At 47.7% G+C, this 23703-nt stretch overlaps 1 protein-coding gene and 1 pseudogene across 8 annotated transcripts in view; one reads left to right on the top strand and one right to left on the bottom strand.

Annotated features, from left to right (window-relative positions):
- NAV1 (neuron navigator 1) overlaps positions 1-23703 on the bottom strand; it is a 254837-nt gene that overhangs the window by 29758 nt on the left and 201376 nt on the right. For 3 of the 8 annotated variants that reach the window (XM_059146655.1, XM_059146656.1, XM_059146662.1), the window contains 10 exons: positions 10971-11109; positions 10228-10525; positions 8102-8795; positions 7176-7619; positions 6534-6575; positions 5638-5786; positions 3698-3868; positions 2544-2596; positions 1728-1751; positions 1539-1616 (listed from right to left, as the gene is read on the bottom strand). In XM_059146655.1, the coding sequence (XP_059002638.1) occupies positions 1539-1616; positions 1728-1751; positions 2544-2596; positions 3698-3868; positions 5638-5786; positions 6534-6575; positions 7176-7619; positions 8102-8795; positions 10228-10525; positions 10971-11109 (2092 nt within the window). The remainder of the gene's footprint in view (positions 1-1538; positions 1617-1727; positions 1752-2543; positions 2597-3697; positions 3869-5637; positions 5787-6533; positions 6576-7175; positions 7620-8101; positions 8796-10227; positions 10526-10970; positions 11110-23703) is intronic. The other 5 variants (XM_059146657.1, XM_059146658.1, XM_059146660.1 and 2 more) reach the window with 3 other exon arrangements.
- Positions 15286-15748, top strand: LOC131815190 (ATP synthase F(0) complex subunit C2, mitochondrial-like; annotated as a pseudogene).

The raw sequence follows: 23703 nt of genomic DNA, 5'->3' as shown, positions 1-23703 counted from the left end.
ATGAAAAAAGCTCTGTCAGCAATCACGGGATCCCAGAGAGTTCTGGCACCACGTCTCCTGCTTGAGGGCCAGGCTTCGACCCCCAGCAGGATCTGCCTCTAAAATTCAGAACCCATCGTGTCCGGGTGTTTGGTTTGTTCTCTTTTAGCCAAAGGGAACTTCCTGTTCGAAGAAAAATCACCGTCTAAATTCATTTTCTTGGCTCTCGCCTAGCCTTGACAGCATGATGGCTGACAGATCCAGTGTCGGTGAATCAGACACACTAATGTTCTCTGCCTCCCTGGCGCCTCTCCCCTCCCTCCCACCGCATCTCCCAGATGTGAATTTCCTGGGGTGTGCAAGACGTGACCCAGGCCACCAGCCGTGATGGGTGGGGCACAAGGGAGGGGAGAGAGAGTTCTTGCTTATGTTGTAACTTTTATGGGTCCCCAAGAGTGGAAGACGGTGCAGGACATGGGCTTCCAACAAACCAGTGACTGTGCAGCTTATGAGTGGAGGGTTTGGGCAAAGAGAAATAGAATGATCAGCGCGGCAGTGAGGGAACTGCCGCTGAAACAGAACAGAAACATGCGAAATCTCGGTGGAGAGTCTTCTACCTAAAACCAGTGAAGACCCCTGGGCCTGACAGCTGGGTTCCCTGGTGAGGAAGGGACGAGAAAAAAAAAAAAAAACACAAAAACCCAAAACTCCTGCAGAAACTGTGGACATGGTGACTTTTGTGTGCACACTTGGAAGGCTTCTGCAAATCCGGCTCAGCTGTTGTTTACAGCTTTGGGGGAAAATGGTTCTTATGTTCTCTGTTCGCAACTTAGTCACAGGGGAGAAACTACCACAGCCCAGTGAGGGGAGGCAGCCTCATTTCCCCCCATCTCACAGGGTCGAAAGACCAAGGCCCACAGAAAGAAAAAAACTCATTCTCCTGGGATGGACCGAGGGCAGGCTGAGGGCAGAAACAAAGAATTCTGGCTCCCAACCTAAAGTTCAGGTAATTTTTGCCACCTGCCCAAGGAGACAGCTCAGCAAAGGCAGTTGTGAGTGAGGCAGCTGGACTGGAACGAGAGCGTGTTTCTAAGCTGTGTCATGCCTGCCAGGCAGATCGGTAATAGCGAGTTCTGTGCCTGTCCAGTTAATGTGGCCTGAACAAAGACAGAAACATACCCCAGGGCAGCAGCAGACAGTTCTGAGGGTTCTCTAATACGTGACTACTTGTGTCCATGGCCAATGGAAAGGTTGTTCCCACCTCCAAGCAGAACCACTGATAATTCTCGCCCCTTTCTCTAGGGAGTTCAAAGACCACGGGGCATGAACTCATCCACACCTATTAATTTGGGTGGGAGCAAAAGCATTTCTCTATAAATATCAAGACTCAGAGAAGGCCAATCCCCCGTTCCACTGTTGTAAAGCCACGAACAGGTCCCGCTCCCTTGGAATCTAAGCCCAGAGGATACCTTACGAGAGAATTCGCCTCCTCTGGCTGAACTTATCTGACTTAAAGCCAAAGTAACTGCCTAGGTCTTCCCCTACTTTATGGCACTCACATTGGCGGAAAGTTGAGACGTCAGGGTGGCCACTTTTTCCTGGGATGATTCCAGTTCCCTACGAAGCTTCCGGATTTGCTGTGGAGGGGAGAGAAATACAAACTTATGGCAGCAGCGGAAGTAGGAGATCTGGAAGCAGAATGGGGCGCAGTGGTGTTAACAAGCAGAGACAAAGGCTTCGCACCCTACCTCAGATTGCATCCTCTCCTCAGCCTGAAGAAGGAGCACAGAAGGAGAGAAAGAGAGAAGGAGGTAGTTACTACGGAGGTGAGGAAGCCAGGCCCCAGTGGCAGGGCGGAGAACTTGAAGAAGCGTGACTCAGAGGTACAGAGAGGCCGAAACTCAGTGTCTTGGCCCTGGCCCCTCACAGGATGGGCTGAGATCCTATCCTTGGGTTCCAATAAAAGATTTCTCTGGAGCTCGTCTCCAGCCAACTTTGGCATTGCCAAGAAGGCTAGGAAATGAAACTCTGGTTGATCTGAAGACGAATCCTTACTGCCACTAACTTGAAAGAATAAAGAATTTACAGGCAAAACAAATCTGAGAACCAAATTACACCTAATGGCCAAACACAGTGTGCCCAGTCCCCCGCAGGGAACACTTGGTAAATTCTGTATGCTGTTAGCATGCTGGAGTCCTGTACACTTGAAAGTTCCCAGCCCGCCTTGCCCTGAATGCTTCCCACTTCCCCTGGCACAGAATGGGCTCTATCACAAGGGGACTATCGCTTTTTCAAAGGAGGGGAACCAAAGACACCAGAGTTTGCTCAGGAATCGGTGGTGAGGCCAGAAAGACCACTGAGGAACTGATGCGCTCAACCCAGTGCTCCAAGGTCTAGGCGCCTCCCCCGTGCCCCCCGCCCCGTCCCCACCCCAGATCCACAAGGCCTGATGAGCAGGTAGCAGTCCCCCACCCCCACCCAGTTCCCCAACCAACCCAGGTTCTGGGGAGCAGGGCAACAGTATGTGAGAGGGGATGAGGAAGGAAGAGAAGTAGTGCTCTTACTGAGGAGTAAGTGGAGGAGGCGCTGGAGGCCAGGGACAGCACTGAGCCATGAACTGAAAAAGAAGCAGAACACAGAGTTAACAGAGGGTTCCGGGCACAAGGGGTTCCTGGGCAGAGCCCGAAGGCAGGAGTTTGGATTCAGATTCTGGAGGGCATCTGGAGCCAACAGGAAGAACACCACAGGGGGACCCAACTGGCATCATGACAGCCCCGAGCAGGCAGGTGTCTGCTGACGAGGCAAGGTCCTGAGCAGAGCTAGCCTCCTCCTTCAGTCTACATTCTCGGGCAGCCTGGGGATGGTGGGCCCTCGCTCAGCCTGCTCCTGCTCCGCAGGGCACGAGGGTTCAGGGAGAGGGAAAGGAGATGATCGTGGACAGGCATCATCTTCTCTTCCCAGGCAGGAAAGTACTTAAGCTGCGGAAGAGGGGAGTTTCTCATCAGAGCTGCTCGGAACAAATCCTGCCATTCGGCCCGCGCATCCTCTTCTCGGCTCTGGGGACCATGTGGATGGCCAACGGCCTGAAGTGTAAAACCCTCCTTCTGATGCTTCATTAGCCCGATTGACAGAACCACAGCACCCCTGCAAGGTGGCCTCCAGGCGCGGCAGCCTGAAAACACCAGCGGGAAGTCGGCTCTCCAGTGAAGCCTGGTCTTCCAGGCTCTGGCCCTTTAACACCCACATCACCACAAACAACCACAGGGCCCTCCCTGAAGCTAACCCTTGGAACATTCTTGCAAGAGGAATGAGATGCCTAATTCTTTCCCGGGTTTTAAGAGCCACCCTTACATCCCTGGATCTTTTCACATTTGCTGAAAGACTGTGGGGAGGAGAGGCTGCTGCTGGAATGAGGGGGAGGAGCTACAGTTTCGGGAGCATTCTGAGGGGTTCCATGTAACCCTTCCAGGCTCCATTTCCCTCCCCCGGCCCCGACGGCAGGTGCTCCAGCCCAAAGCCCCAGTGCCAGACGGTGCCACCCAAAGGTTTCTGGGCCCCCAGACCCTTCAAAGGGATGGGAAGAAAGAGCTGAAATGGCCCGGACTTGATGTTCTGTGAATCATATACGTGTGTGTGGTGGTGGTGGCGGGGGTGGTGGCGGGTGAGGGGACCCAGCAGAGCTGGAATGAGCGTGAACCGCGCTGGCATGAAGTCTCACCATCGTCCGTGGGGTCTCGGAAGGATCCTGACCGAATCATCCCCTTGGGTCTCTCGGCCAGGGACAGGGTGCTCCCCATTTGGGAGCCGCTGTACAGCTCGAAGGCCGCCTCGTGGGTGGGGATGCTGTTGGAGCGGGTGATTCTTGGCGTGGTGGCCGCAGTGGGACTCACTGGAAGGACAGAGGGGAGGGGGACAGGAGAGGCAGGGGGAGGGCGGGAGAAGAGGCAGGGTCATCAGCTCTCTGGGTCCCTTGGGGAATGGAGCACCAGGAGCATGGGAGGCAAATGGTCAGGGGTGGGGGCAGGAGAGGAAGGGGTAGGGGTGGGGGGAGTGTGCAGGCAGCTGCTGGTTAGGAGTGGGGTCTCTCCCGGGGAGATCGAGCCCTAATGGAGAAGGACCCTGCTGTGAGGAATAAAGGGGGAACAGCGTTTCCTATTTTAAAAGACCTTCCCCTCAGCCCTGCCTGCCCGGGAACTGTCACTTTTGAAGGTCAGGCTGGGGGAGCCTCGCAGCTTTTCTAAAACCTTCACATCACCTGAATGTGGAATGGGATGTTGTGGTTCCGTAGAATACAACTGGCAGCCTGGGAGGACTAAGAATTCAGACCAAGACTCAGATCTAAATGATGACAAAGAGGCAGCTAGAGAAGGGGGCCAGGCTATGGGCTCTGATGGGTTCGGCACTGCGGGAGGGATTGAGGCTCTCCCCACCAGCGGTGTCATTCTAGGCCACTGGCCGGTTCTGACGCAGCAAGAAACACACCCCTCCCTGCCCAGCATTCCCCTGGCTGGAAGGTCAGATGCGTGGACCAGGTGACAGTGTCAGGTGAGGCTCCTAGAATCTGCTTTGACGCTGGGCTCTGCTGAATCCAGGCTGACCGGCAGCCCCTGCTCCCCTTCGCCCCTCCCCCTGCTGGGGTTACAGCCTCCCTGGGTTCACACCCACAGCTCCCCTTGCCTATTCTGCCTCCAGAGAGGCAGACAGATGTCTACTCCCTCCATAAGGACCTGTGAAGAAGATTTTACACCTGCCTCGGCCCTTTCGAACACGTAAGGTGATCACGGTTTAGCCCAACACCTTCAGCCTGCAGCATCCATGCCTTTCCTCTGGTTTGGTTCTCAGTGCAGACGGAGGACAAGCTGGCCCCCTCCCCCACCTAACGGCCCTTCAGCGAGCAGATGACCTTTCCTTACAAATCACTTCCTTTTCTAGGCAAAATGATCCTGATTCCTAGTTTTTCCTCAAATTCCCCATAATCATCCCATAGCCCGTCCTCGTGTTCCCTTACTGCGTTCCTTCACTCAGCTGAATGAGGAGGTGGATCTAGTAAGACACAGCAAAGCACACGCCTGCCCCAGCCTCTGTCCTAAAGGGGTTTGCCCTGGGCCCATCATGGCCTGCTGCTCCCTGGGTTCAGGCCTCCACCTGAAGCTTCTTCCCCTCCCTGCTTCTGAATCAGCCTTCTCTTCCTGCCTCCCTCCTCGCCAGCCTTTCTCCTCAGGCTTTCAAAAGGCCAGGATGTGTCTTCAGGCGCGCTGCCTTCAGGACGAGGCTGGTCCCATCGTCTGCCATCAACAACGGTTCCCTCCTTCCTCTCCGCCAGCCCAGCCATGTAGTGTTGCTGCCCTGGGCCTGGGGGCTCCTTTCCGCCTGTTCTAGTCTGATCTCCGGGCCTCGATTGATGGCTTTCCCGCACCATTGCTCAGACTCTCCAAAGCACCCTACTCCTTGTGCCTGGGGGCGACTTCTCAGTTGAGGACCTTAGAGCACTCTCTGCCTTCAGTCTGACTTTGGATGGATAAACTGAGGCACCACGAAGCGACCCAATATAGTGGGAGTCAGAGAGGAGATGGAACCTGAAGTCCAGCTGCCTTGCCTCACACGGCAGGGTGGGCCCTGCCTCATCCCGTGCCACAGCGAGAGACCGGAAGCACTGACCTATGTTGGTAAGTTGGCCCTTCGCGCTCAAGGACATGGAGAGTGCAGGGGGGGAAGGCAGCTCTGACTGGTCGTCGGACTCGGGCAGCCCACCAATGGTATGGGAGTGTCGCCTCTCCTTGGTCTCCTCCTGGGACTGAAGCTGGTACCTGTAGGGCATAGCAGAAGGGCTCAGTCTGCGCAGCTACAAAGGGTCATCAGAGCAGAGGTCTGGCGGGTGTGGAGGTTCGGAACGCATGACAAGGAAAAGGGGGAGCGGACAGAACCATCTAAGGAGAGAGGAAGACACGTGCGGACTCAACGTCTTCTCCCACACCGTCAAGAGAGTCCCGAAGGACCGGCAGGTATCTCTATGGGATACCCTGAGGTGGGGACTGAAATGACAGGGGGCCAGGAGAGCCTCTACCCAGAAGCTCAGGGCAGAGTTTTACAGCTCCATATGTGGCCTTCCCAAGGGCGGGAGTTCACCTCACTGAAGAACTCGGTGCCACAGTCCTGTGGAAGACTGGGGTGTCCTGCTCATTCCATCTGAATGGCCTCCAAGGTAGCCTATTCTCTCTCCAACTTGGAAGGAGGAAAATTACAGAGGACGTTCTATCAGGATTGGGCTAGCATGGGCTGGGACAGGCAGGTGGAGGAGTCCCACAGGCCAACTTGTTTCTCCTCTGTCACCAAGGAAGAAGACAGGCTATAAGGCCGCCTCACATGTCACAGCAAGCCTGGATGGGGCGCTAGGAGGTACATACGCAGGAACCACATGCCAATAACTCAGCTAAAGGGGACCCTGAATTCATGACTGGGACACAGGACAGGTCAAGTCACAGTTTTTTTATTTTTTTATACAGACCAGGAGCCCCAGATATGGGGAATGGCAAACACATTGAAGGGTTGGTTACCTGAGCCCTTTCTTGGGAAGAGTGTTCCGATCCCGCTGATTACTATGCAGGAAAAAAACAGAGAAAAAAGCATGTGAGTCCATTTTAGAAACCAGTTTGGGACCATAGGTTTGTGCGACACAACAGCTAACACAGGACATCAAACTGTGAGCCCCTTTAACTCTGTGAACAAAATAGGAAGATCACTGTAGTCCGGCTCTGGGCTCACAACTCGAGAGATTCAACAGAAATGCTAATGTCTTCCTCTGTTGGGAATCAGGATGTGGCTGGCTATTTAAAAGATCCTATTAAGGTGTGATCTAACAGAAGCCAGTGTGGCCTCAAAAGTAAACGCTTTGGATGACAGGTGAAACTAATTATGAAATCTCGGCTACCTCACTTAATGTCTGTGTACCAGTGCACCCCATGTACAATCATCACAGTGATAATAATAATAATGATGACGATGATGTATAAATATAGTCACTGAAAACCTACTTACCTCACGGCGCTGCTGTGAAGCAAATGAAATTACTTCGCGTGCGTGAAAAAACGTTTAAAGCCACAATGTGACAATGAAATACGGGACCGTGTTAACTGATGGTGAAAGGAGCCAGAGGCACAGCGACAGACCCAGGCTCTGAGGTGTCCCTCTCCACCCACCTGTCCAACTGCCCAGTTCTGGGGCTTCCGCTCCAGGCCAGCTCTTCTGTTTCTTCCTCTGGGGGTGCAGCGGCAGGGGCAGGTGGGGTGGGACCAGGAGTACTGCTGGGGAAGGCACTGGGCAGGCTCATTGGCATCTGGAGGGACTCCATGCTCCTGTGCAGGCCTGAGAGTTTGGGGTACATGCGGGTCTCTTTGGGGACACTGAAACCACTCATCAGCTCCAGGCCCTGGGAGAAGCTGGCTGAGTTAATATTGAGAATGGGTGCTGGACTGGGGGTGAAGCAAGAAGGAAGAGGGCTCCCGCTTGCTGAACTTGTGGGATGCAGGTCTGGGACCTTGGAAGCGTGGGCATCACTCGATGATGGCAGATCCAGACTGTTGGAGTTGACCTTGTCTAGGTTGGCTAGTGAGGGTGGCTTGACAAAGCTCTTAGCTGTGGCCCTGAGGGAAGTGAAAATTAAATAAAGTATTTAGAACCACAGAGTTCCCGAAGCAAGAGGCAGATGGGACCTTAGAGTACTCCAAGTCTAAGTTCCCTGTGTCTGGCTGTTCAAGCAGAGGCTTATCCCAATGCCGTCGTGAAATACGTTGGAAGGAAATCTGCTTGTGTGACTTGGGGTCCTTCAAGTTCTTAGTGAGGGGGACGGCACATGCACGTGGGAGACACAGGCCGATTTACATACAAATGGATACATGTGTGTCAGTAGACAATAGTAAAACCACTAGTACAAGCGCTGAAGACAGGTTAAGGGTTGATTGGGGAGAAGCAGCTTGGCATACAGGGGAGTGGGGGGCTGGGGAAAAGCCGTGCAAAGGCCCAGTGGCAAACAGTGGCCAGGCCATGCCTCGCTTAGTCTCAGGAGTACACAGATATGGAAGATAAAGAGCAGACAGATGAGGAAGAAGCTGCCCAGTTTGGGTACCTGAGAGGGGTTGGTGGCAGCTCTGTCAACTTGGTGGCCGGAGGGTGGCTGGCTTGGTTCTTAGGAGTACTCTCTGGGGAGCCAATGCTCTTCAGGGAGATGTTGTCCGAGTCCAAGGCCACTGCCTTGGCTTTGGCTTTCTCTTTTTCCCGATCCGTCTGATTGACAGGGGCTGGAGTGGTCCGCCCACTGGCCACCTTGGAAGGTTCCTTTAGTCTGGAAGGGGTAAGGCCCCCCTGCTTCGTGCTGAGGAGGCTGGGGTCAATGCTGCTGCTAACTGGGCGAGGTCCACCCCGGCCACCGGTCACGCTCATAGAACTGGACTTGGCTGGCCGGGGCAGGCTTCGGTACTGGATGTTGGAACGGGCGCCAGGAGCCAGGAACCCAGGCTCCGCACTGTTGGACACATCTAGGCTGGTCTTGCGTCCGTTCACGGGCTTGACAGGGATGCCTGAAGACTTCTGGATCTTGCTCAGAGTGGCTGAACCACCCGTCTGCATGACGGTGGCGGTGCCTGTGGCAGGAGGCGGCTTCTTATAGCCAAAAGATCCCGAAGTGGAGGGGCGGGCAATGCCGGAGGGAGGCTTCTTAGCATCGCTCAGGCGGTCCCGGCCGGCGTCTGATGAGGAGCGCTGCAGCCCCGTGTTCTTCACTGCAAGTTTGCCCTTGTCGGTAGCTTTGCCTTCAGGTTTGCCTACAAGAGGGCAGGAAAGGAAGTAAGGGTAGCCGAAACTGGCCAACATCACAGCAATATCCCAGCAAATCCTTTTCTTTCCCTCCATGGGAGAAGGGAACATTGTCAATGTACTTTGGTACACAGGTGAGTGGGCACTACATAAGCTGATGGCATTTCTGGCCAGAGGAAGAAGACTGGGCAGCAGCGGCCTCGGGTTTTGTTGGTTGGTTTTGCTTTTTGTTATTTTCTCCTTCTACAGCAGGATATTCCATTTGGGTTCAAATGGCAGAGGCAACCACAAAGGTTATTAAGAAAGAAGTGCATCACGACTGGATATTTACCCTCAAGATAAAAATGTAGTCATCTGAAGAGGCACGTGCACCTGAATGTTTATAGCAGCAATGTCCACAACAACAAAACTATGGAAAGAACCTGGATGTCCATCAATAGATGAATGGATAAAGAAGATGTGGTATATATACACAATGGAATACCATGCAGCCATCAAAAGAAAAACGAAGTCTTGCCATTTGCGACAATGTGGATGGAACTAGAGGGTATTGTGCTGAGCGAAGTCAGTCAATCCAAGAAAGACAATTATCGTATGATCTCCCTGACATGAGGAATTTGAGAGGCAACGGGGGAGGTTTGAGGGGTAGGGAAGGAAAAAATGAAACAAGATGGGATCGGGAGGGAGACAAAGCATAAGAGACTCTTAATCTCACAAAACAAACTGAGGGCTGCTGGGGGAAGGAGGGGGATGGAGAGGGGGGTTGGGTTATGGACATTGGGGAGGGTATGTGCTACGGTGAGTGCTGTGAAGTGTGTAAACCTGGCAATTCACAGACCTGTACCCCTGGGGCTAATAATACAGTATATGTTAATAAAAAATTAAAAAAAAAAAAAAAAGAAGAAGGAAGTGCATCAAACAACTGGTCAAGGAAGGAAAAAAGAAGGGGATGCAGATAGAGTATGGTCATACCTCCTCGTAACTAGAGACTGGAGAGAAATGTGGACAAAGGCGAGAAGCTACGCAAGGGGCCAACTTTGGGGCCAATACAATTCTGATCTATTGTTTTCTTGGGACCTCCCTGGGAGGTCAAGCAAGCACCTTGTAAAGACAGGGACACCAGCCGATGGTCTTGGCAAGTGTATGAAGGCAGGTCAAACTAGTCTCTGAACATAACACACTCCATCCTCTACCACTTCCGAGCTGTATGATTTTGGCTCTGCCACTTTACCCTTTTGAGTTGTTATTTCTAAAGTTGTCGAGTAGAGATAGTAATCTCCATCTTCCCTAACCCACAGGACTGTTGTGAAGACCAGATCATAACCATTAAAGTACTCTGCAAATGTGTGCTATCATCCTATGGGTTAAGGACCTTTAAAAAGAGGAGCAACCCAAGAAACAAGGTCTTCACCCTTGTCCCTTCCTTTCCTCGAGGCTCACCTGCGACTTTGAGGGCGCTCTGGGCTGTGTGAGTGATGGGGGACGTGACAGCCACTGGCGGGGTCTTGCCCTTCTTCAGGGAACCAGGGTGTCCCAGGCTCACAGGCTTTTTCAGTTCGCCAATCTTGGATGAATCATCACAGCTCTCGGGCCGCTCTCTCCGCCACTTCGAAGTCCCAGGTTCCATCTTCAGGCTACCGCTGTCGTACTCCAGTTTTTTGGGGGTCTTCTCCTCTGACTCACTAAACCAGCTCAGCCCACTTTCAGCCAGTGAACGCTTCTCTGAGTCTGTGCGGAGCTGAGGAAAAGATGAGAAAAAGCAGTGTGAGATGCTCACCCGGGGATGGAAAAAGGAGGCACAGGGGATAGATTCTGGTGGGTGGGTGGCCCCACTCTTTCCCGAGTGTTATGTCAACCCAGGGTTTCTACGTACATCTCTAGGGGGCCGGAGAAAAGATACCCTATATGTCTCAAGGCTTTTTTTTTTTTTCTTCTCTGGTTGGAATAGCTCTTACACGCATCATTCCAAGTTGGCATGGGCGCTAAATACAGGGGCTCCTAAGACAACAGCTAATGTCTTAGGTGACCGCTTGGTAGCCTCAGGTATTTTTGGACCAGCTCTGAAAGGACCTGGCAAAGGCACAAGGGAACCAATCCCAGGGAGCGGCAGGGTGTATGTGCACACGCATCTGGCCCGTGGTTCATCTTGAGGAGGTGGCCTAGGTGTTTGCGAACTCACGTACCACTATTGTAGAGTTCCTGCGAGAGGCAGTGGGAGTGGTTGGGAGGGAGTTGAGGGAGGAGCTGGCATTGAACTCTTCTGAGCTGAGGTTGTCTGAGGCATCGCTGAGCCCACTGCTGATGGAGCTGCTTTCATCCCAGCTGTAGGACAGGAGATAAACATTAGCAGTTAAAACAGAAGCCAATGCAAGGAATAAAATTATCATATGGATGGAAGAACAGCTGTATTCCAATATACAGACTGGCCAAGAGGAGTAAGTCTGAAGGTTAGACCCGAGTTTGCCAGTAACTTGAAATATGATTTGCAGCCTTCTTTTATAAAAGAGACTCTGTCTTTATCTGGCAAAGGAAGACGTTACATCTCCTTAACAGAAAGGGATTAGCATAAAAGACAAGGTAATTCTTGGATCCGTCTAATCATACAATTTCCTCTCCCAATCAACGGTCTCCATCCTTATAGGTAGTACCATGTCTTTGTTCGTGTCTGGATGTGTTCTCTAGGTACTTTCCCAAAGTTTTTCATACCTGGTAACAAGGACCAGAAGAAGATTTATCTTTTCTAGGACCCACGGGCCCCGCCGTTTCTCATTGCTCCCCCGCTTATACAATTCCCTGACCCCGGGATCAGGCTTCGCTTCCAAGCAGCATGTACTGCTCTGCTGATAAACGAACCACACTTTAGGAGCTGTGGCCAAGCAGAAGCCCGAGATTTGTGCTGAACAGTTTCCTTTTCCTGCCAACTGCTTGGAATATCAGATCTGTGGTATCTGAGAGAGACTGGTGTTGAGCGTCTGTACCTGCAAGTCTTCCTATAAAGAACCCTGGTCTGTATACTAAGTGAAATTAACGCAGCCTCCATCACTTTGGACCTTGGACTCTACAACACTCCCTCGGCTGTTCATTTTCGTGTTTACCAACTTTTGCAGTTAGAAAGTTAATTCTTACCATCTGACCTAAATAGCCTCTTCTGCCATTGATACCACCTTCCTTTTGTCCTCTCCTTATTGGCTGTTGGCAAGTTTCTTCTTCACATTATTTTCTGAGTTCAAAATCTGTCTCCTAGAACCTTTTTTCAATAGTTCTGTGTTCTACGCCTTCCACCGTTGCTATTACTTCCTCCAGGACCCAAAAATGTCCTTTAGATTTCACTCAAGTTTTAGAGCCCACAACTCAAACATGGACTGCAGAAGACCACGCTAGGAGAGCTTTTGTTTGTGCCTATAGGAATCTATTCTCTAAACCCCGGCATCTGTGCTCACAGGTTTGTTTGTCGGCTTTGCGTGTGTGAAGGATTAAGAGGCTGAAGATGTTTTTTGTGAATTAGCCGGTGTCTGGAAAATTACTCCTTTTTGATTTATTTTGAGTTTCAGATCATGGAACAAAAGTCAGACATACAAGCCATCTAAGTTCTTGGCCCAGATTTCAGCTGGCCTCCCTTTAATTTATTTGCTGGGAAGAGGAAAGTGGGTGGTTTGGACATTTGGCTTGGCTGCTCTGGAGTGATTAATTCCAATACATTGAGAAACAGCAAAGGATGGGGATTAGAACACACTACAGAGAGATTTCAATTTTATTACTAAGCAATACAGCCCTTACTGAAACAAGCAACCTCTTTTTTCCTCCACCCATGACATAAATTAATCCCGCATATATCTTGGGCTAAGATATCACAGCCCCCATTTTGTAGAGAAAGAACACTGAGGAGGAAAGATCAATTGGCTTTATGATCCTATCAGCTCTTCTGGATCAAGATAAGATCTCTGGCAAGCAAACAAACAAACTATTCACAACATGTTCTCTTGGGTCAAAGACAGAATAAGCCTGTAGCATTGAGCCTTCCATCTGAGATTAATTATTGGTAATGAAGGTCTTGGAGTGGAGCAAAGTCTTATGAAAGGGCTCTTGGAAAAAAAAAAAAAAAAAGCAAGGACTGCTGCAGTCCACCAGTCTAAAGGAAACCTTTCCTTTGCCCTACATTTATGGAAAGCCTCACAGTGAAGTAAGGGAGGGGAGTGCATCTTCTCAGAAAGGGTTTCAGTCCTCCTCCGCCAAAAGACATTTCTCCCAACTCACAGACTCTTTCCCTAAAGTGAGAGGGTATCAGCCTAAAATTCTTGGGCAAGATTGGCTAGAAGATTTAAAGATTTCCTAGGAAAATGCCTTTGCAGATTCTGGACTAAAGAAAAATTCTGTTGTCCTTACCCAACGGTTAAGCTCTTCCACTGGAGACGCTCCCCAGGAAGGAGCCCATTTTCCTTCTCTAAGACAAATATTAGGAAAATAATGGATGCTATAGTTAAGACTCAAACATTACATGAAACTACAATGGGAAAAAGGAAAAATGCCCCCTTTCTGCCCTCCCACTTTTACTTTTAAAGAAACCACTATTAACGGTTTCTTGTGCTTCCTTCGAGAATATTCTGATGCTTCTGCGTTCCTACTGTTTGCTCTCTGGACCTACCGAATAGCTGACATTACAGGACCACACGTCATCACCTAGGTTCTCTTTACCAGGCTCTTCAGTTAGAACCTCAGTCACCCTCTTTGCTGGTTTACTTTCTCGTTTCAGAGAAGTACCTCTCTTCTAGGAGGTTTTTGAAAGAACAACCTTGGGGAGAAGCAAACTTGGTAAGATCTGACACACTATAAAATGTCTTTGCTCTGTTTTTTTACATGTGAAATTTTGGCTAGCCACAGAATTCTAAACTGAAAGTAATCTCCTCTGAGAATGTAAAGGCATCGCTCCGTTGTCTGGCCTCTCCTGTTGCCATTCTGATTCCTTGTCCCTAATGTGTGACATGTTTCTTTCTCTCTGGAAAGTTTTAGCATCTTTCCTGGTATTCTAAAGTATCATTAATGACATGCCTTGGTGTAGGCTGATTTTTTATCCGTTGAGTTGGATACCTTCCTGGGTCCTTTTCATCTAGAAGTTTTCAGGCATTATTTCTTTGATGACTTTCTCCTCTCCATTTTTCAGTTCTCTCTTCTAGAAGGTCTATTATTCAGATGATAGATTTCGAGGCTGATACTCTGTCTTCCTTATTGTTCAGCACTACCTCCATTTATTTATTTAAGATTTTATTTATTTACTTGACAGAGATCACAAGTAGGCATTCAGAGAGCAAGCAGAGAGAGAGGAAGGGAAGCAGGCTCCCCGCCAAGCAGAGAGCCCGATGCGGGGCTCGGTTCCTGAGATTATGACCTGAGCCGAAGGCAGAGTGTTAACCCATAAGTGGCAGAGCCACCCAGGCGCCCCTCCATCCATTTATTTTTGAACTCCACTTTTGGGGCACTGGCCATAATTTTTACCTTCAGTTGCCTCCATTACAATTTTCATTTCTGCTATCATATTTAAAATTTTAAGGGTACTTTAAAAATAGTATATTGTTTGGGGCACCTGGGTGGCTCAGTGGGTTAAACCTCTGCCTTCGGCTCAGGTCATGATCCCAGGGTGCTGGGATTGAGCCCCACATCGGGCTCTCTGCTCAGCGGGGAGCCTGCTTCCCTTCCTCTCTCTCTGCTTGCCTCTCTGCCTACTTGTGATCTCTGTCAAGTAAATAAATAAAATCTTTAAAAAAAATAGTATATTGTCATTTCCCTCAAGGATGCAATCCTATAACTCTCAAAGATACTCATTCACTCATTTATTTGGAGGGCCAGATTGACAATCTCTTTGTACAGTTTCTGATTCCAAGTAGCTTTTTTCTGTTTGTACTGGTGAGACTTTCAGACGACAGACCCTGCTTTGCTGTTGGGTGATCCTTGGCTATTTGTGCAGAGTTAAGACTGGAACACCCATGGCAGGTTATTCAGAAACTTTGTGTACTTTGATGGGACTTGTCAATTACGGGTTCAGTATAGGGAGATGTGATTGGACTTATTCACTTAAGTTTTTTCTCTTGGGGGTTTCAGATTTCCTGGAGATGAATCATCCAAACTCCTGACTAGAGTTGCCTTTCCAGAAGTAGCAAAAGAGAGGATAAAGAGTTAAGTGTTTCTTATATAAATTTTAAACCAATCCTCCTGTTTTAGTTTCCTCTCTTCCCTCCACTAAGGGCACCTGGTGTCACAACTGTCAAGCTCTTTTGAGGGTTCAGGGCTGCAAACACAGTGGCTGTGCAGCTTTCCCCACCACTGGCTTAGGATTCAGCTTTAAATTGGTTCAGTCGGTTCACATGTGCCATTCTGATTGCCGGCTTCCCCCAAATTTGTGGCTATGATCTCTTTACCCTCCTATTCTTTGTCCTTGGGGTGTTAAGACTTAAAGAAAAAAGAACCCCCACCCCCCGTCTTCCCTGCACTGGGAGCAGCTCTCCTGCCACAGCCTGTCGTCCCCTGAAAATGGATGCATGTGCCAAGTTCATCTCCATCCCCTCTTGGTCAGGAACACCTCTCCACTGTTGAGCAGATCACTGTCTGCGGCAGTCATAAAACCACCAGAGACACTGACAGATGAGAGCCCAACTCAGCAGCCTGGCAGCCCCTCGCCCTGACCTCACTTATTCCCACCCGCAGCTTCCTATCCAGCACCATTCCAAGGAACATCTACATAGCAACCAAGTTCATTGGGGCTGGGGCTGCCATGGTAGGGGTGGCTGGCTCTGGGGCTGTGTTTGGGAGCCTCATCATGGGTTATGCCAAGAAGCCCTCTCTGAAGCAAAAGCTGTTCTCCTACGCCATTCTGGACTCTGTCCTCTTTGAGGCCCTGCAGCTCTTTCCCCTGGTAGTGGCCTTTCTCAGCCTCTTTGCCACGGGAAGGAGTCATCTCTACCTCCCTTAGGTCCTTCTCCCGTATCTTATCTGTCTTGTAAATTCTTTTTCCTGTACCTCCCCAGGCAGCCTGGGGAAAGTGTCTGGCTTTGGGTTTGACAGAGCAAAGACAAATAAATAATGTATTAAGAAAAGAAAAAAGAAAAAAGAAACCCCAAACCCTTTATGATCATTTTACTCTTGTGGTAGTTGTGAACTACATTAAACTAGTGCTGCCAGCCAGAAAACACCTCGGAATGACACTTAACCGAGCCTGATCTTTCGGATTAGACATTCTGATGGGGAGATTTTGAGTAGAGTAAGGAGAAGACACATTCACTTTGCAGTTCTGCCATCAGATCAGGAAGAACCAGAAGGAACAATCTGGATGATGTTTTGAAGAATCAAGAGCCTGGCAGAAAAGAGGCTGAATGGACGCTGTCCCAATCGAAACACGACTGCCTAAGGGCTAATAACGGAAAGTCTCTAGAAGAATTTGCAGACTATCAGCTAATGAGCCAGACTTACTACAGGGTAACTGCCTGGTCATTCAAGATTAGAAGGAGAAAGACAAGCAGCTTAAATATGGCACCAAGGGTGCCTGGGAGGCTTAGTTAGTTGAGCATCTGCCCTTGGCTCTGGTTCCTCGTGAACTCCAGGTCCCAGGAATGAGCCCCGCACCGGGCTCCCTGCTCAGCGGGGAGTCTGCTTCTCCCTCTTAGATAAATAAATAAAATCTTTAAAAAGTAAATAAATAAATATGGCACCCAAACAATAAACAAAGAGGAGGGCAGGGCTCAGAGCTCACCAAGGCTACTGCATCCGTTCTTTGGCACAAAGAAACTCTCTCGGGTCACTCTAAGCTGGGTTTTGCGATCTCCTGTTTCTCGTTAAATCTTTTTTTCACATAGATCTCAGGGGGCAGAAAAGAGGGTTGGGTAGCAACAAGCTAGGTCTAAATTTAGGAGAAAAACCAAATGCAGAGAAAGTTAATATTCGTTTGTAATCCAGCCTACTTGTAAATCCAGACCACCACCACCAATGCAAAAGATGTAAAAAAGAAATGTTCTCTTGTACGTTTATACCATTTACTTTGCATGGTGTGGAAGTGTTCAATATGGGAAGGCTGTTGGAGGAATATGACACTTTACCATTTTTATCCATTCTCGGAACAGAACAGAAAATAAGTCAGAATAAACATATGAGAGATTAAGTCAGATAAACAAGATGATGAAAATGACTCTTGTCAAGGGATATTTCTAAAGGACTAGAAAACAGGTTATGGTAGTAAATTAAAGATTTTTTTCAGCAGGATATTCATTTTCTTGTTTACTGATCGCCTCATATCTTTTAATCCTCCCTCCAAATCTCAAACTTCTCATTTCCTGTTTCCCTGAAAAGTATCACAGTTCCCCCCTGTACCCCTCCTGCCCCGTCACCTTATCAATAACTTCAGTATGGCTTTAACTCTTTTTTCTTTACTTCCCTCTCAAGAAGTCTGTAATTGTGTAACTACTTGCCTCTCAAATCTCTTTTTCCTCCACATTTCTCCTGCTTCTGCTCTGGTTCACAGCTAATATCCTCTCACTCCAACCGCTGCAAAAGCCTTCTTACAGAACACCCCTGTCTGTAAATTCTCCCTCCTTCCAACACACACTGAATATAATCAAGCCTAATCACCCAAAAGTGTAGCACTTACCCACCAAACCTTCATTAGCTCCTCACTGCTGATAATCCTAAAATCAAAATTCTAAGGCCCACTGCTCAAGATTACCCACAAGCCATCATTAGCATAGGGTGACGACTAAGAGCACAGATGTTGTAGCCAGACTATCTGAATTTAAGTCCTATGGACTCTGCCGAGGGTTAAATTAAATTTCAATTGGGCAAACTTTCACTGGACTCCTAGTATTGACAATACGTGACAATCTCAGTTGCATGGGCATTTAAAATGAGTGACTATCAGAACGAGCTCACAATCCAAGGGTGGAAGACATACATGAAATGAATATCATATATGAAGTATAGACAACATACATAAGAGGATTCAGAGAAAGGAGTGATTTAATTTTCCAACAAAACCCAGAAATATGACTTTGCCCTGTTAGGATACAGAAAAACACAATACTCATCTCCTTTTGCCTAGTCCCACTCTGCTCCAAATTCTTATGTCCTCTAGGGTTCCCATTAGGTGACGAGTTGTCTCACCTAATTTCTTTTTGGAAGTACAGGACTATCTTATCGTCACTGTGCAATCATCTGTGTCCTGCTGAAGATTCTGAGTCCTGGCAATATTACGGGACTTGATAACAATGTCAAGTCAAGTCAAAGTCAATGTCAAGTCAATGTCAATAAACCCTACCTACTTTCCACGGGTTTCTCCCTAGCTCTTTCTTCAATGCCCAGATCAAACCAAATTTTCTACGATGCTTTCTATGATCTTCCTTGTCAGAAGAAATCTCATTCTTTTTTGTACACTAGACTGTATTTCCCTGAGGTGTACGACGGAGTCTCCTATGTACCACTATGTACCTCTCATACAGTGTCTTGTACATAGTGGGCTTGGACATACTTGCAGACTTGAACTCCTGGCTTCTGAGAAAGTAGGAATGCATAAACTCAGGGAAGGGGTTAAGACTTTGAACTGCTTCTTACATATTCTCCAAGAATGATCAGTAGTTTGTTTCTAAGAAATCCTGTTTCAGAGGGAATTTATAAACATTCTCTCTCTCTTTTTTTTTTTTTTTAAGAAATTCCAGTTCTCTGCTCAAATTCTCCATCTACTACTCAAGAACATAATCTACCTTTTCTAATAGAGCCTTAAAAATATTTATAGAAAGCATTTTACAATATTGTTTGTTAATTCCAACATCTGGGTCATCTGCAGGCCTACTTCTATTGACTATTTTTATAGAAAGCATTTTACAATATTGTTTGTTAATTCCAACATCTGGGTCATCTGCAGGCCTACTTCTATTGACTATTTTTTCTCTCAGTTATATTTCCTGCCTCTTTATCATATGCCAGATGTATATAAACAGAGAACAGCAATACATATACCTAGAAAAGGACGCACCCCTTCTGTCAGGCTGTTAGGGTTCAGAGCCGAGTCGGTCTCATCTGTAGCAGAGCTAGGTGTGGGCTTTGTAGTCTCTTTGGTTAAAGTCAGTGCATCACTGGTTTCAAATATTTTGAGGGTAGGACCAAGATTGTCTCAGTAGTGCCTGGGATCTGACCATAGTGAGACTCCAGATATCTCTCTCTATGCTTTATAGCCCAGGCACCAGCTTTGGGGGCTGCTTGTGGAGTTCTCTTTACTCTTGGTGGGCTGCTTCTATATACTCAGTGAAGGGCCATTGTGCTTCGAAGGGGTCTATTTCTATCCTCCTGCCTTGCTCTCAAATTTTTCTGTAGTGTGTTACTCATAGGTACTCAATGAATGCTCTCTGTGCACTGGGTAGGGATGGGGATATTGTTCTCATCTCTCTGCCCTGCCCTCTGCTATTGACTTGCTGCCACTGTGTGTATTAAGCAAAGTCCTCATGGGAAAGAATGAGGAGTGGGTGGGTACAACATTTGCTCTGGGATTTAGTGTCCCAGCCAACATGTAGCCTCCAAAAGTTCTGTATGAAGCTGAGCTACTTTCTCCTTATTCTCGCCTATGGTAGGTATGTATACTCCTCTTGCTGCTGGGCCTCTAGAATGACAACAGCCATGCATTTTTTCTCTCCTAGAAAGGGCTTGTTCCTTTCTGGAATTTAGTTCAATTTGAATACTTGGCATTCTTAGATATTTAATGGTTTGTCTTCTAAGTTATTTTTGTTATTTATCCAGCTTAGTCTTGTTATTTGGGTGGGAGTGCCTGTATTGTGACACTATAGCATTCCTTTTAACAAATCAGCTTCTTGAGTGCTAATTCATCAAACCCCCCATCTAGGGCTGTAAGAATAGCAACAGATTCCTCTTTCTATTTTCTTGCCCACTTCCTACCCCTGAAACCACAGTCTTAGGGACACTCTGGTGCACCCTTTCTCCTCTGTAGGATGAAAAGAAGGACTGTGAGGCCAGCTCAACTGAACACTGTTCTGTTTGTGTCTCTGCTGACACATGGCAATGCACAGGGCAGGGAACACTCCTCCCCTCTGGGAAAAGCACCAACACTAACGTAGTTCTTGGCTAGGACTGGCCACCCCTCCCAGACTTCTCTCACACAGTCTGCTCCCCATATTTCAGGTCCAGCCATTCCACAGAACTTGAATAGCCAAGGGAGCCTGCGGGCAGCCAGAGGGCCAAGGGTGTGGGCTAGCTAGTGGGAAGGATGGACTAGCTTGTGACTACATAGGAAAAAATCCTCATTGCTTCTCTAGCACAGTGTGGTTCTTAAAAGTCAGACTTGAATACTGGATCATTTCTCTATTTGTCCAGAATATATGTGCCTGGTGAGTTAGTAACCAAATTTCCCCAAATTACTTACCACTTAATGGATAAGAGCTCTGTACACAGAAGCTGACTTTGTCCTCTGAAAGTGGAGAAATATCTATAATAGGCTGGTTTTAAGACATGGGATTTAGGGGTGATTATTTTTACTTGCAGGCAGAGTTTATGGAATTGGAAGCCTAAGATTATATCCCAAAGAGATACTTAGGACTTCTTGCTCTAGGAAAGGAAGGGCAATGCTTTAGCATCTAAACTGGAAACAGGCTCCAAGACATCAGGAAGCTGTGTGACCACACAGTATACCCAATTTCTGAGAACTAAATCCCCAACTATTTATAAGAAGAAGCCAGAGTGAGACTTGGGAGGTTTTTCACTCCCCATCACTGTACCAACAAGGGTGACTGTATTCTATGAGACAAATGAACATCAAACAGGGAAGAGGGGGAAAGGTCACCAAGAGTCACAATTTTTTATATTGTCTCACTTGCTGAAGTTAATGGACAGTGGCCTAGGTCAGGCAGTTAAATAGGAAACAATGACTAAGACAAAATGTAGATTAGACTTGGGTCTGATGGCAATCTGACAGTCAAGGTGGGTGGGAAGCTAGCAAAGGTGATGACCCTGATTCTAGGTTCCTAAGAGTCTGGATGGCTATGGATCAACACAAAAGGAATATTTTGAGAATTTAAGTACTTGAGATAATGCTATCATTGGATGGTTCTGCAGCCAAGAGTGTTTCATAATACCTGCACCTGAAAGTGAAATTATTCTTGGTACTTCAAGGACAGGGAAAAGAATACATAAAGTTAGGTCTAGGATCAATCCAAGATTGAGTTAAATAATAAAGAGACCCCAGATGAACCTGTCCTCCTGGGTTAGCTTCATGGCTAGAAACGGACTAGGCTGACTTCAAAGTATATACTTCTATGGACCTGTTACTCACTCTCACCTTTTTAATTATTATTATTTTAAAAGATTTATTTATTTATTTATTTGAGAGAGATAGAGAAAGAGGAAGGGAGGGGGAGAAACAGAGAGAGAGAAAGTTGGAGGGGGGGCAGAGGGAGAAGAACAGAATCTCAAGCAGACTCCCTACGGACAGGAGAGCCTGTAAGTGCGGAGCCTGACACGGGACTGCGTCCCACAATCCAGGAGATCCTGACCTGCTTGCTTTCATCTTAAAAATTTCTGTAACTTCCTTGGACTAAACCACCAACCAGATTAGAGTTTAGATACAGGTTTCCTTGCTTACAATCTCAAGAATACTCTTGCCTTCTAGGATGAAATGTAAGAGGCTAAACCATATGCAAGTGTCCATTTTATAGGTAAGAAATGGTTAAACATGAATACTTTCATACAGTTCAACATCACATATGTTTATGTTCATGTTTGGCCTATGTTTAAGCACTTGTCTGCTACGGAAGTGTAGTAGTGGATTGTAGACTCCTTTTTTTGTTGTTGTTAAAGATTTTATTTATTTATTTGATAGACAGAGAGATCACAGGGAGGCGGAGAGGCAGGCAGAGAGAGAGGAGGAAGCAGGCTCCCTGCTAAGCGGAGAGCCCAATTCGGGGCTCAATCCCAGGACCCTGGGATCATGACCCGAGCGAAAGCAGAGGCTTTAACCCACTGAGCCACCCAGGCGCCCCTGATTCTAAACTCTTTATTTATTTATTTATTTATTTTAAAAGATTTTATTTATTATTTATTTGACAGAGATCACAAGTAGGCAGAGAGGCAGGCAAGGAGAGAGGGGGAAGCAGGCTCCCCACTGAGCAGAGAGCCCAACGTGGGGCTCGATTCCAGGACCCTGGAACCATGACCTGAGCCGAAAGCAGAAGCTTTAACCCACTGAGCCACCCAGGCGCCCCTGATTCTAAACTCTTAATAGGAGGAAATCCTAACAGGAAGAAATGGAGTCAAATGACAGAAAGGATGATCTGTCCCGATCTAAGCCTCCCCTGGTACATCTAAACAAGGGAACATGTTCTGAACTCTGCTCTAGCCAAAGTTCCCAAGATATCTCATTCTTTGTTTATCTTTTATACTTTCTTCAGGCCCATTCATGGAGGTGAGCCACTCAGCTGCTGGCCAGCTCAGGTTTCCCCGGAGGTCACTCAGACAGCCATGGAGATGCGGGTTCCTATTGAGAGAATTAGTCAGTGATGTTCCATCTCTGGTCCCTACAGCAAGTGGATTCACTTGTTCTCCTTTGTTAACAAAGTGGCAATCTTCTAGATCTGTGTAACATGGTAGCTCCTAGCCACTTGAAACATGGCTAGCCGAAATGGAAACATATAGTAGGACTTCAAAAGATTTAATCCCAGATTTCAAATACTTAGTATGAAAAAAAGATTGTAATGCATCTTACTAATAACTTTATATTACATACTGAAATAACATTTTAGATATATTGGGTTAAGTAAAACTTACTGTAATTGATTTCACCTGTTTTACTTTTTTAAATGTCCCTACCAGAAAATTTTAAATTACATATGTGACTTGCATCTTTGGAAAGCACTGTCCTAAACAGAAAACTTTTTTTTTTTTTGAAGATTTTTAAAATTTGTTTATTTTACAGACAGAGATCACAAATAGAGAGGCAGGCAGAGAGAGGGGGGGAGGCAGGTTCCCTGCTCAGCAGAGAGTCCGATGTGGGGCTCGATCCTAGGACCCTGAGATCATGACCTGAGCCGAAGGCAGAGGCTTTAACCCACTGAACCACCCAGGCGCCCCTGAATAGGAAACTTCTGGTCCATGAAAAGTCAGCTTTGAAGAGCTGGAGTTCATGAGTTGCTGCAGTGATCACATTTGAGCCGTGACCTGGGAAAGCTATGGTGTGCAGTTAAACTTCAGCTTATCTACCCCTCCATGGCACCAAATGTGGTAGACTTGTTAGAGGGATGAACTGAATTATCAGCCACAGTCCTCAGAGAGCCTTTGAGAGGTTAAGGAGGTAAGTGATTTAAAAAAAAAGAAGAAAGAGACAGTGAGAGTCAGAATGTAATTGGGCAATTCTGTGATGTTCAGTTTTGCAAATGAATCAAGGCCATGTTGAGAAACCAACCTTCTACTCAAGGACCCCCGAAGTTCTCAAAGTCGGTCACCTCTCCTGCTCCCCACCCCCATGTGGCCTCAGAGCACTCCAAGAGCAAGGGGGAGTACAGTGCTTCATACATGTCTGTGGCTTGGCAGAGAACACAGCAAGCTAGCCGGATCTGGCCAACAGAGCCAGGCAATGGGAGGAAAGGATGAATTGCACATAGTGAGAGATTTAGAGGAAGGGGGGGGGGGTGAAGAAGAAGCCAATGTAAATTTTTGAGCTAAGGGTTTGCCAACTCAAGGATAAAGATCACCTAGAAGATGGGATGCTAAAGAACAAGGTAACCAGAGTCTGATAGGAAACTGGAGGATATGTACAATTAGGAAAGTTTATTTGGCCTCCTTGGTATTTTGACAGTAAGCTCACACCAGGATCCCAGTGCATAACAAAACTAATGGTTTCAGCAACTTATTAAAGAGACTTCCTAAATTCCAGTTGGAATCATA

This window comes from Mustela lutreola, chromosome 14, assembly GCF_030435805.1.
Source record: "Mustela lutreola isolate mMusLut2 chromosome 14, mMusLut2.pri, whole genome shotgun sequence".
In the NCBI taxonomy this organism is placed as follows: Eukaryota; Metazoa; Chordata; class Mammalia; order Carnivora; family Mustelidae; genus Mustela; species Mustela lutreola.
The sequence above is the reverse complement of the archived record's forward strand: the minus strand, read 5'-3'. Positions and strand labels throughout refer to the sequence as shown.